Source organism: Carcharodon carcharias, chromosome 27 (genome assembly GCF_017639515.1).
Source record: "Carcharodon carcharias isolate sCarCar2 chromosome 27, sCarCar2.pri, whole genome shotgun sequence".
Taxonomy (NCBI): Eukaryota; Metazoa; Chordata; class Chondrichthyes; order Lamniformes; family Lamnidae; genus Carcharodon; species Carcharodon carcharias.
The window spans coordinates 3,370,730-3,383,630 of NC_054493.1; the positions used below are offsets into that span (position 1 = coordinate 3,370,730).

Sequence of the window (12,901 nt, forward strand, 5' to 3'; positions counted from 1 at the left end):
TCGGGGGGTAGAGAGAGAGGGAGAGAGGGAGGGTCGGCGGGGAGAGAGAGAGAGAGAGGGAGGGTCGGGGGAAAGAGAGGGGGAGGGTCGAGGGGAGAGAGAGAGAGAGGGAGGGTCAGGGGGAGGGAGAGAGAAGGAGGGTCAGGGAGAGAGAGGGAGGGTCGGGGGAGAGAGAGAGAGGGAGGGTCGGGGGAGAGGGAGGGTCGAGGGGGAGAGAGAGAGAGAGAGGGGGGGAGGGTCGGGGGGTAGAGAGAGGGAGAGAGAGAGAGAGAGAGGGAGGGTCAGGGGGGAGAGAGAGAGAGAGAGAACGAGTGGGGGGAGGAGAGCGGGGGAGCAGAGTGGGAGAGGGACAGGGAGAGGGAAGCGGGGGGGAAGAAGATTAACAAAAGTCAGGTCAAGAACTCAAACACTCTTTATATCCAAACCCAAACCCCCAGCCCCCACCCCAACCCATCGCCAACACCCCCACCCACCACCCCCCACCCCGGCACCCACCCCATCACCTCCCACACCCCACCCCCGGCACCCACCCCATCCACCCCCCTTCACCATTCCTCAGCTCAGGTCGGATCGAATACCCCGACACGCGACCTGGGAGAATGGGGGTCGGCCAAGGCAGGGTGAGGTGGAGGAGCGGTCCCCTCCGGCGGAGGGTAGCGAGTCCTGGGCATTCTCAACCCCAGAGGGAGCTGTCCGGTGCGTCCCGGGCTGATTCCGAGGGACCCTCTGGGACGGCGAGGGGATCTGAGGGCAGGGGGTGAGCGCAGCACGGGCGGAAGCGGGGGGGTGGGGTGGGGGGGGGAGGTGGGGTCAGGACCACACCCCCGTGCACCCCGGCGTTACTCCGCAGGAATCAGGGGGCACTCACCGGCAGGAGTTCATCACCATGTCGTTCACTGGCGCGTGGCCGATCCCGGTGTATGTCATCTCGCGGAACTGGAGAGAGGGAATGAGAGAGACGGGGAGCGAGGGAGAGACAGGTGGGCAGGAGGGAGGGAGAGAAAATACGCCATCACATGACAGCCCAGCAACACACAACTCGGTTCCCAAAATCTTTACTCTGTATCTAACCCCGTGCTGTACCTGTCCTGGGAGTGTTTCATGGAGGGCGTGTGGAGTGAGCTTTGCTCTGAATCAAACACTGTGCTGTACCTGTCCTGGGAGTGTTTGATGGGGACGGTGTAGAGGGAGATTTACTCTGTATCTAACCCCGTGCTGTACCTGTCCTGGGAGTGTTTGATGGGGACAGTGTAGAGGGAGCTTTACTCTGTATCTCACCCCGTGCTGTACCTGTCCTGGGAGTGTTTCATGGAGGGCGTGTGGAGTGAGCTTTGCTCTGAATCAAACACTGTGATGTTCCTGTCCTGGGAGTGTTTGATGGGGACGGTGTAGAGGGAGCTTTACTCTGTATCTCACCCCGTGCTGTACCTGTCCTGGGAGTGTTTGATGGGGACAGTGTAGAGGGAGCTTTACTCTGTATCTCACCCCGTGCTGTACCTGTCCTGGGAGTGTTTCATGGAGGGCGTGTGGAGTGAGCTTTGCTCTGAATCAAACACTGTGATGTTCCTGTCCTGGGAGTGTTTGATGGGGACGGTGTAGAGGGAGCTTTACTCTGTATCTCACCCCGTGCTGTACCTGTCCTGGGAGTGTTTCATGGAGGGCGTGTGGAGTGAGCTTTGCTCTGAATCAAACACTGTGATGTTCCTGTCCTGGGAGTGTTTGATGGGGACGGTGTAGAGGGAGCTTTACTCTGTATCTCACCCCGTGCTGTACCTGTCCTGGGAGTGTTTCATGGAGGGCGTGTGGAGTGAGCTTTGCTCTGAATCAAACACTGTGATGTACCTGTCCTGGGAGTGTTTGATGGGGACAGTGTAGAGGAAGCTTTACACTGTATCTAACCCTGTGGTGTAACTGCCCACGGAGTGTTTTCGCTGTCTGGTTTCTGTGACTCACCCGGTTGTTGTGTTTGGCCTGCTCGAAGGAGGTAGTGAAGAGGAAGCAACGACAGGGTACTCCCGCTTTGCGAGCACATTCGGTGTACCTGTGGGAGAGAGCAGGAGGTAACCCTGTCAGGCTGCAGTACGGAAATGAGAGCGTGGTTCATCCCACTGGATTCCCCTGGTGGTCTGGTGGTTTGCCCACCCCCTCCACCGTTACCCTTTCCCAGATCCACCTGCTCGACACTGTGAGCTTCGGGGGGGGGGGGGGGGGGGGAGTCGGGGCAGCCAGCTATTCGACTGGGGGAGGCTTCGTGATGGTACACACTGTCCACTTCCCCCTCTGTCACACCCTTCCCCCACTCTCTCTCACGCTCGCGCTCTCTCTCTCTCTCGCGCTCTCGCTCTCCCACTCGCTCTCCCACTTGCTCTCCCACTCGCTCTCCCACTCGCTCTCCCACTCGCTCTCTCTCTCTCCGTCTCCCACTCGCTCTCTCTCTCTCTCCGTCTCCCACTCGCTCGCTCTCTCTCTCCGTCTCCCACTCGCTCTCTCTCTCTCTCCGTCTCCCACTCGCTCGCTCTCTCTCTCCGTCTCCCACTCGCTCTCTCTCTCTCTCCGTCTCCCACTCGCTCTCTCTCTCTCCGTCTCCCACTCGCTCTCTCTCTCTCCGTCTCCCACTCGCTCTCTCTCTCTCCGTCTCCCACTCGCTCTCTCTCTCTCCGTCTCCCACTCGCTCTCTCTCTCTCCGTCTCCCACTCGCTCTCTCTCTCTCCGTCTCCCACTCGCTCTCTCTCTTTCCGTCTCCCACTCGCTCTCTCTCTCTCCGTCTCCCACTCGCTCTCGCTCGCTCTCTCTCCGTCTCCCACTCGCTCTCTCTCTCTCCGTCTCCCACTCGCTCTCTCTCTCTCCGTCTCCCACTCGCTCGCTCTCTCTCCGTCTCCCACTCGCTCGCTCTCTCTCCGTCTCCCACTCGCTCGCTCTCTCTCCGTCTCCCACTAGATCTCTCTCTCTCCGTCTCCCACTCGCTCTCTCTCTCTCCGTCTCCCACTCGCTCTCTCTCTGTCTCCCACTCGCTCTCCCACTCGCTCTCCCACTCGCTCTCTCTCTCTCCGTCTCCCACTCGCTCTCTCTCTCTCCGTCTCCCACTCGCTCTCTCTCTTTCCGTCTCCCACTCGCTCTCTCTCTTTCCGTCTCCCACTCGCTCTCTCTCTCCGTCTCCCACTCGCTCTCTCTCTCTCCGTCTCCCACTCGCTCGCTCTCTCTCCGTCTCCCACTCGCTCTCTCTCCGTCTCCCACTCGCTCGCTCTCTCTCCGTCTCCCACTCGCTCGCTCTCTCTCCGTCTCCCACTCGCTCGTTCTCTCTCCGTCTCCCACTCGCTCGTTCTCTCTCCGTCTCCCACTCGCTCTCTCTCTCCGTCTCACACTCGCTCTCTCTCTCTCCGTCTCCCACTCGCTCGTTCTCTCTCCGTCTCCCACTCGCTCTCTCTCTCTCCGTCTCCCACTCGCTCTCTCTCTCTCCGTCTCCCACTCGCTCTCTCTCTCTCCGTCTCCCACTCGCTCTCTCTCTCTCCGTCTCCCACTCGCTCTCTCTCTCTCCGTCTCCCACTCGCTCTCTCTCTCCGTCTCCCACTCGCTCTCTCTCTCTCCGTCTCCCACTCGCTCTCTCTCTCTCCGTCTCCCACTCGCTCTCTCTCTCTCCGTCTCCCACTCGCTCTCTCTCTCTCCGTCTCCCACTCGCTCTCTCTCTCTCCGTCTCCCACTCGCTCGCTCTCTCTCCGTCTCCCACTCGCTCTCTCTCCGTCTCCCACTCGCTCTCTCTCTCTCCGTCTCACACTCGCTCTCTCTCTCTCCGTCTCACACTCGCTCTCTCTCTCTCCGTCTCCCACTCGCTCTCTCTCTCTCCGTCTCCCACTCGCTCTCTCTCTCTCCGTCTCACACTCGCTCTCTCTCCGTCTCACACTCGCTCTCTCTCCGTCTCACACTCGCTCTCTCTCTCTCCGTCTCACACTCGCTCTCTCTCTCTCCGTCTCACACTCGCTCTCTCTCTCCGTCTCCCACTCGCTCTCTCTCTCTCCGTCTCCCACTCGCTCTCTCTCTCTCCGTCTCACACTCGCGCTCTCTCTCTCTCCGTCTCACACTCGCTCTCTCTCTCTCCGTCTCACACTCGCTCTCTTTCTCTCCGTCTCACACTCGCTCTCTCTCTCTCCGTCTCACACTCGCTCTCTCTCTCTCCGTCTCACACTCGCTCTCTCTCTCTCCGTCTCCCGCTCGCTCTCTCTCTCTCCGTCTCCCGCTCCCTCTCTCTCTCTCCGTCTCCCGCTCGCCCTCTCTCTCTCCGTCTCCCGCTCGCCCTCTCTCTCTCCGTCTCCCGCTCGCCCTCTCTCTCTCCGTCTCCCGCTCGCCCTCTCTCTCTCCGTCTCCCGCTCGCTCTCTCTCTCCGTCTCCCGCTCGCTCTCTCTCTCCGTCTCCCGCTCGCTCTCTCTCTCCCCGTCTCACGTTCGCTCTCTCTCTCCCCGTCTCACGCTCGCTCTCTCACTCACCGTCTCACGCTCGCTCTCTCTCTCTCCGTCTCACGCTCGCGCTCTCTCTCCCCGTCTCACGCTCGCTCTCTCTCTCTCCGTCTCACGCTCGCTCTCTCTCTCCGTCTCACGCTCGCTCTCTCTCTCTCTCTCCGTCTCACGGTCGCTCTCTCTCTCTCTCCGTCTCACGCTCGCTCTCTCTCTCTCTCCGTCTCACTCTCGCTCTCTCTCTCTCCGTCTCACACTCGCTCTCTCTCTCTCCGTCTCACTCTCGCTCTCTCTCTCTCCGTCTCACACTCGCTCTCTCTCTCTCCGTCTCACACTCGCTCTCTCTCTCTCCGTCTCACACTCGCTCTCTCTCTCTCCGTCTCACACTCGCTCTCTCTCTCTCCGTCTCACACTCGCTCTCTCTCTCCGTCTCACACTCGCTCTCTCTCTCTCCGTCTCACACTCGCTCTCTCTCTCCCTTGCCCTCTGCCCCTCCCTCCCTCGCCCTCCGTCCCTACCTGCCTCTCTCCGCCCATCCCTCCAACTCCGTCTCAACCCTTCCCTCCCTCCACCCCTCCCTCCCACCCCCTGTGGGTGCAGCATCCCATGGGGATGGCGAGAGGTCAGGGAGTTGGTTCACTCACGCACACTCCGTGTCAGGGAACGGTCAAGCCGACACCACGGAGAGGGTCAGCCGCCGCCTTTGGGGAGGTGGGGGGGGGGGGGTGGGTGGGGTTGTGAAGGGTACCTGCTCCTCGACTCCAAGTCCGGGTTGGTATTATCCACCGCTACTCGCTGGCCGTGCCTCAGCGCTTCCTCACACACAGCCACACACTTCTGCCAGGAACCCAGAGTGTCCTGGGAGAGAGAGAGAGAGAGAGAGAGAGAGAGAGAGAGAGAGAGAGAGTTCAAAGGTTAGAGGCTGCAGGGCAAAGTTCAGGCCGTCGGGCTCTCCCTCAGCACTGACCCTCCGACAGTGTGGCTCTCCCTCAGCACTGACCCTCCGACAGTGCGGCTCTCCCTCAGCACTGACCCTCCGACAGTGCAACTCTCCCTCAGCACTGACCCTCCTGACAGTGCAGCTCTCCCTCAGCACTGACCTTCCAACAGTGAGGCTCTCCCTCAGCACTGACCCTCCGACAGTGAGGCTCTCCCTCAGTACTGACCCTCCAACAGTGCGGCTCTCCCTCAGTACTGACCCTCCGACAGTGCGGCTCTCCCTCAGTACTGACACTCCGACAGTGCGGCTCTCCCTCAGCAGTGACCCTCCGACAGTGCGGCTCTCCCTCAGCACCGACCCTCCGATAGTGCGGCTCTCCCTCAGTACTGACCCTCCGACAGAGCGATTCTCCCTCAGTACTGACCCTCCGACAGTGCGGTGTTCCTCCGACCTCTCTCTCTACTGTGGGCAAGACGCCATAAGTGGAAACATCTTCCCTTAGTCTAGGCTACTGAATCCCCTTTCGTAACTAAAATACCCCCTTTCAGGTCACCCCCACAGTTTTCTCCTTTAATGACAAAAGACCCCCTGTCTGTTCTGCCTTTTCAACTGATGCTATCTCGCAATTGTATTTTCATTCATTCATGGGATGTGGGCCTCCCTGAGGAGGCCCAGCATTTATTGTCCATCCCTAATTTCCCCTTGAGAAGGTGGTGGGTGAGCTGCCTTCTTGAACCGCTGCTGTCCCCCTGTGGTGTAGGTACACCCACGGTGCTGTTAGGGAGGGAGTTCCAGGTTTTTTGTCCCCTGTGGTGTAGGTACACCCACAGCGCTGTTAGGGAGGGAGTTCCAGGATTTTGTCCCCTGTGGTGTAGGTACACCCACAGTGCTGTTAGGGAGGGTGTTCCAGGATTTTGTCCCTGTGGTGTAGGTACACCCACAGTGCTGTTAGGGAGGGAGTTCTAGGATTTTGTCCCCTGTGGTGTAGGTACACCCACAGTGCTGTTAGGGAGGGAGTTCTAGGATTTTGTCCCCTGTGGTGTAGGTACACCCACAGCGCTGTTAGGGAGGGAGTTCCAGGATTTTGTCCCCTGTGGTGTAGGTACACCCACAGCGCTGTTAGGGAGGGAGTTCCAGGATTTTGTCCCTGTGGTGTAGGTACACCCACAGCGCTGTTAGGGAGGGAGTTCCAGGATTTTGTCCCTGTGGTGTAGGTACACCCACAGCGCTGTTAGGGTGGGAGTTCCAGGATGTTGTCCCCTGTGGTGTAGGTACACCCACAGCGCTGTTAGGGAGGGAGTTCCAGGATTTTGACCCAGCGACAGTGAAGGAACGGCCGATATATTTCCAAGTCAGGATGGTGAGGGGAACTTCCAGGTGGTGGGTGTTCCCCATGTGTCTGCTGCCCTTGTCCTTCTAGATGGTAGTGGTCGTGGGTTTGGGTGGCGCTGTTGAAGGAGCCTTGGTGAGTTGCTGCAGTGCATCTTGTAGATGGTACACATGCTGCTGCTACTGTGCGTCGGTGGTGGTGGAGGGAGTGAATGTTTGTGGATGGGGTGCTGATCGAGCAGGGGGGGGCTGCTTTGTCCTGGACGGTGTCGAGCTTCTCGAGTGTTGTGGGAGCTGCAACTCATCCAGGCAAGTGGGGAGTGTCCCATACCACTCCTGACTTGGGCCTTGTCGATGGTGGACAGGCTTTGGTGGGGGGGTAGTCAGGAGGTGAGTTCCTCTCCGCAGGATTCCCAGCCTCTGACCTGCTCTTGTAGCCACAGTATTTATATGGCCGGTCCCCCAGTTCAGTTTCTGGTCAATGGTAACCCCCAGGATGCTGATAGTGGGGGGGGATTCAGCGATGGTGATGCCCATTGAACATCAAGGGGTTGGGGGGGGCAATGGTTGGATTCTCTCTTGATGGAGATGGTCACTGCCTGACACTTGTCCGTCCAGACACGTCACCGAGGGCTGCTCTTAATTTTGCTTCACACTCGTCAGGACAAAGGCAGGGCTGGCCCGATCTCAAATTCTCACAACAATTGACACTCCAGGAGAAAAGTGTGCTGCGCGCAGGACTGTTCCACAGCTGCTGTCCAATCGCGGAGTTGCATCTAACAGTCGCCGTTTAGGTTTGGCGTTTCGCAAGCGCGAGGGGGGAGGGGGTGGGTAGTGGTTGAGTAGGGTCTGTAAACCGCCGAGCAGCCACGCTCGCACCGAAACGGGTAGGGCAAGCTTCCCCAAGGTTGGGGGGTGGGGGGGGTGCGGGTGGCGATTGGGCTCCCGCTGTCCCCGTGATGGAATAGGCGGAGCGCGTGCCGAGTGGAGTCCCCGCCGAGCGCGCCGACCGGCGGCGGCCTTTTCTCCCGGAGTGTGAATCGTTGCGAGAGTTGGAGAGGGTTGGCGCCCTTGCGTTTGAGCCGGCGACTCGCTTTCGATGGTGGGCAACTGGCCCAAGCAGCAGGGTTGCGCCGCTTCCGAGTCGCACTTGCAGCCACGCGCCGAGGCTCCTCCGGCCGCAACCTCCAAAACCCACGACCTCTACCGCCTCGAAGGAACAAGGGCGGCGGACACGCGGGGAGCAGTAGCGAACTTCTCCCCCCCCTCCCCCCTCTCCTGGCCTCCCACCACCCCATGGAGGGCAGCGGTTCAGGAAGGCGGCTCATCACCATCACCACCACCACCACCGCCTTCTCGAGGGGTAGTTGTGGGGTGGTGGTGGTGGGGGTGGGGCAATTAAGATACTGGCCCCCCGGTTGGTCACGCCCACGTCCCCCTGAAAGAATCAGCAGCCTTTCCTCCGGTCCAAGCCAAGCGCCCCGACCCCCTGACCTCTCACCCCCACCCCATACCCGCATCCCGCCCTCCCCCACCACCCCAAACCCTGAAAGGTCCATCCGATGGAGCGTCCACTCACCCGGTTTGCGTAGACGTATCCCTCCCGGACCAAGTGATCCTGGATAAAGGTGGATTTGCCGGCTGCGGGGGTGGGTGGGGGAAGGAGGAGGTGAGCGGAAGAACAAAGGTTAGAAAATACCTTCAGGCAAAACGGGCAGCATGGGATTTATCCACGGCGCCTGCGATTACACGGATGCTCAACTCATTGGCCTGTTGGGCAACACTCTGGCGATGGCTTCGCAGGTCCCATTGGGAGGCCCAACTGCTGGATATTTACCCGGGCATGTTAGCAGATGGCAAGGGCTGAGAGGCAGCGGCAGAGAAGGTTCACCGGGATGGTACCCGGGGTGAATCGACGTGGGGAAGCTGGGATGGTTCTCAGGGGAGAGAAGGTTAAGAAGCAATCTAACTGAGGCCTTCCAAATCATAAGGGGGTTTCAACTGAGAAAATAAGGAGGCATTATTTCCACAGCACAAAAAAAAAGGGGCCATTCAGCCCATCGTGTTGGTGCTGGCTCTCCGAATGAATAATTCACCTAGTCTCCACTCCTTCCCCCTTGCCTTCTTCCCCCTCACCCCGCACCTTCTGCCTTTCCCTCTGGTTCCCGATCCTACCGCCAATGGGAACAGTTTCCCCTTGTCGACTCTGTCCCAGACACCGCCCCCCGCCCCCCCACCCCCCCCCAGCCCCCACTCTCCTCGTGGTTTTGAAAACCTCGATCGAGTCTCCTCTCCAGCCTTCCCTTCTCTGAGGAGAACAGTCCCGGCTTCTCCGATCTATCCACGTGACTGAAGTCCCTCGTCCCTGGGACCATTCCCGGGAATCTTTTCCCCTCTCTCTCTCTCTCCAACGCCTTCACCTCCTTCCCCAGGACTGGACACAACGCTCCAGCTGTGGCCGAACTCGTGTCTTATACAAGTTCAACATAACCTCCCCGCTCCTTGTACCCTCTGCCCCTATTCATATAGCCCAGGACACTGTCTGCTTCATTCACCGCGCTCTCCCCTACCACCACCCCACCCCCCCCCACCCCCCCAACTGTCCTGCCACCTCCAATGACTTATACACAGGTACACCCAGGCCCCTCTGCTCCTGTACACGCTGTAGAATTGTAACCTTTACCTTAGACAGTCTCTCCACGCTCTTCCTACCCAAAACGAATCACCTCACATTTCTCCGCATTGAACTTCATCAGCCGCCAGTCTGCCCACTCCACCAACTTGTCTATGTCCTACTGAAGTCCCTCACGCTCCTAGATTGGCCGTCCCTTCACTGCTGCTGGGACAAAATCCAGGAACTCCCTCCCTAACAGCGCTGTGGGTGTACCTACACCACAGGGGACAAAATCCTGGAACTCCCTCCCTAACAGCGCTGTGGGTGTACCTACACCACATGGACAAAATCCTGGAACTCCCTCCCTAACAGCGTCGTGGGTGTACCTACACCACAGGGACAAAATCCTGGAACTCCCTCCCTAACAGCGCCATGGGTGTACCTACACCACAGGGACAAAATCCTGGAACTCCCTCCCTAACAGCGCTGTGGGTGTACCTACACCACAGGGGACAAAATCCTGGAACTCTGTCCCTAACAGCACTGTGGGTGTACCTACACCACACAGGGGACAAAATCCTGGAACGCCCTCCCTAACAGCGCTGTGGGTGTACCTACACCACAGGGGACAAAATCCTGGAACTCTGTCCCTAACAGCGCCGTGGGTGTACCTACACCACACAGGGGACAAAATCCTGGAACGCCCTCCCTAACAGCGCCGTGGGTGTCCCTACACCAAACAGGGGGACTGCAGCGGTTCCAGAAGGCGGCTCACCCCCCACCTTCTCGAGGGGCGATTAGAGAGGGGGCAACGAAAGCCGGGCAGGTGCAAGCTACGAGCCCGGCCGATGCTTTGTTTTAAATTTGAATTCGTTCGTGGGACGGTGGGCGCCACTGGCTGGGCCAGCGTTCATCGCCCCATCCCTCACTGCCTGGGGTCACGTGTAGGCCAGGCCGAGCAAGGAGGGTAGATTTCCTGCCCCCGAACTGGATGGGTCAGTCACCTGCCTGCCGTGAACAGCCAGAAGGAGGCGCTGCTTGACACAGAGGGGGGTCCGCCGGCCTTTGGGAAGTGGAGCCTGCACTGCCCAGCCACCATTCTTCCCGGCCCATCTTCGGGTCAATTTCATCCGGCCCGGGTCCGTCCTTCCCCCAGATAATTATTCCAACTCTTACCCCTCTCTGCCCTTCGCACGAGAACCAGAAGCGGTTGTGGGGGGGAGGGGGAAGATGAGAAATGTTTTTATGCTTCCTCGCACGCCCGCTTCCTCCTCCTCACCGCGTCAACACACAAGCAGGGTATTGGGAGCCTGTTTTACTGCCGGGCTGACAGGCTAAACTGACAGTTAGGATTTATTCACCGGGCGACAATTACACGGAAGGTGGATGAAAACCCAGCGGTGGATAACTGGGGCGGGGGCGGTGGGGGGTGGGGGGGGAGATAGATGACCAGACGAACGAGGGCGAGCGAGAACACGTGAAAACTCACAGCCAGGGAAGCCGACAGCCACGACGACCTCGGGACCGGCCGAAGTGAGGGAAGCAGAAGTAGGTTCGTACTGCGGGATGCTGAGGTCGAGGTTCCTCTGAGGGAGGGGGTGGGGAGAGGGAGGGAGAGAGAGAAAGATAGTTAGAGCATGCACAGGAAGAGGAGAAACCATCCCGGGAAATCTCTTTCCGCACCCTCCCCGGGACCCTCGCCTCCTCCCTACCAGCTGTGTCCTGACCGAACGGGACCAGCCATATAAATACCGAGGCGACAAGAGCAGGTCAGAGGCTGGGAATCCTGCGGAGAGGAACTCACCTCCTGACTCCCCCGCCCCCCCAAAGCCTGTCCACCATCTACAAGGCACAAGTCAGGAGTGGGATGGGACACTCCCCACTTGGCCTGGATGAGTTGCAGCTCCCACAACACGCGAGAAGCTCGACACCACCCAGAACAAAGCAGCCCCCCCCGCTCGATCGGCACCCCATCCACAAACATTCACTCCCTCCACCCACCGACGCACAGTAGCAGCAGTGTGTGTACCATCTACAAGATGCACTGCAGCAACTCACCAAGGCTCCTTCGACAGCACCTTCCAAACCCACGACCGCTACCATCTAGAAGGACAAGGGCAGCAGACACATGGGGAACACCCACCACCTGGAAGGTCCCCCTCCGAGCCCCTCACCATCCCGACTTGGAAATATATCGGCCGTTCCTTCACTGTTGCTTGGTCAAAATCCTGGAACTAACTCCCTAACAGCATCGTGGGTGTACCTACACCACACAGGGGACAAAATCCTGGAACGCCCTCCCTAACAGCGCTGTGGGTATACCTACACCACACGGACAAAATGCTGGAACTCCCTCCCTAACAGTGCCGTGGGTGTACCTACACCACAGATCAAAATCCTGGAACTCCCTGCCTAACAGCGCTGTGGGTGTACCTACACCACAGGGACAAAATCCTGGAACTCCCTCCCTAACAGCGCTGTGGGTGTACCTACACCACAGGGACAAAATCCTGGAACTCCCTCCCTAACAGCGCTGTGGGTGTACCTACAACACAGGGACAAAATCCTGGAACTCCCTCCCTAACAGCACCGTGGGTGTACCTACACCACACATGGGACAAAATCCTGGAACTCCCTCCCTAACAGCGCTGTGGGTGTACCTACACCACACAGGGGACAAAATCCTGGAACTCCCTCCCTAACAGCGCCGTGGGTGTTTCTACACCACAGGGACAAAATCCTGGAACTCCCTCCCTAACAGCGCCGTGAGTGTACCTACACCACAGGGACAAAATTCTGGAACTCCCTCCCTAACAGCTCCATGGGTGTACCTAGACCACAGGGGACAAAATCCTGGAACTCCCTCCCTAACAGCGCTGTGGGTGTACCTACACCACACAGGGGACAAAATCCTGGAACTCCCTCCCTAACAGCGCTGTGGGTGTACCTACACCACAGGGGACAAAATCCTAGAACTCCCTCCCTAACAGCGCCGTGGGTGTACCTACACCACAGGGGACAAAATCCTGGAACTCCCTCCCTAACAGCGCCGTGGGTGTACCTACACCACACGGGGATGGCAGCAATTAAAGAAGGCGGCTCAACAACCACACCACCCCCCCAACCTTCTCAAGGGGGCAATTAGGGATGAGGCGATAAAGGCTGGGGACCGGTCAGCAAATACCGCCACATCCCCGCGGACAATTAAAGAGGATAAAAAATAACACGCGCTCCCCGAGCTCCCGTCAATCACGCCTCTCCAAACGGGAATTTACCGGGTCAAATTCCGGGAGACGAAAAGGGGACTTCTTCCAGCGCAGGAAGAACTCCTCGGGAGTGTGGAACGGGATTCCAGCGTTCAGAGCAAACTGTGGGATAACAGCAAGGAGGGCGGGTAGAGAGAGAGGGGGAGGGAAAGAGAAACATCAGTACGCTTTACAATTGGCAAGGAATTACTCCGAGATTATAACGTGACACAAGCCTAAACGTGCGACTGTTTCTTAATGCGTGAGAGTCGCTGGCGAGGCCAGAATTTATTGCTCCGTGTTCAGGGGGTATTTGAAGAGGCAACCA

The 12,901-nt window shown here is 58.9% G+C and overlaps 1 protein-coding gene across 1 annotated transcript in view; it reads left to right on the plus strand.

The window, feature by feature from the left end:
* Window positions 1–8,433: 8,433 nt before the first annotated feature.
* The window catches only part of clec11a (C-type lectin domain containing 11A), a 37,233-nt gene continuing 32,765 nt past the window's right edge, over window positions 8,434–12,901 (plus strand). Inside the window, exon 1 of the mRNA XM_041175437.1 lies at window positions 8,434–8,599. Within this exon, the coding sequence (XP_041031371.1) occupies window positions 8,434–8,599 (166 nt within the window). The remainder of the gene's footprint in view (window positions 8,600–12,901) is intronic.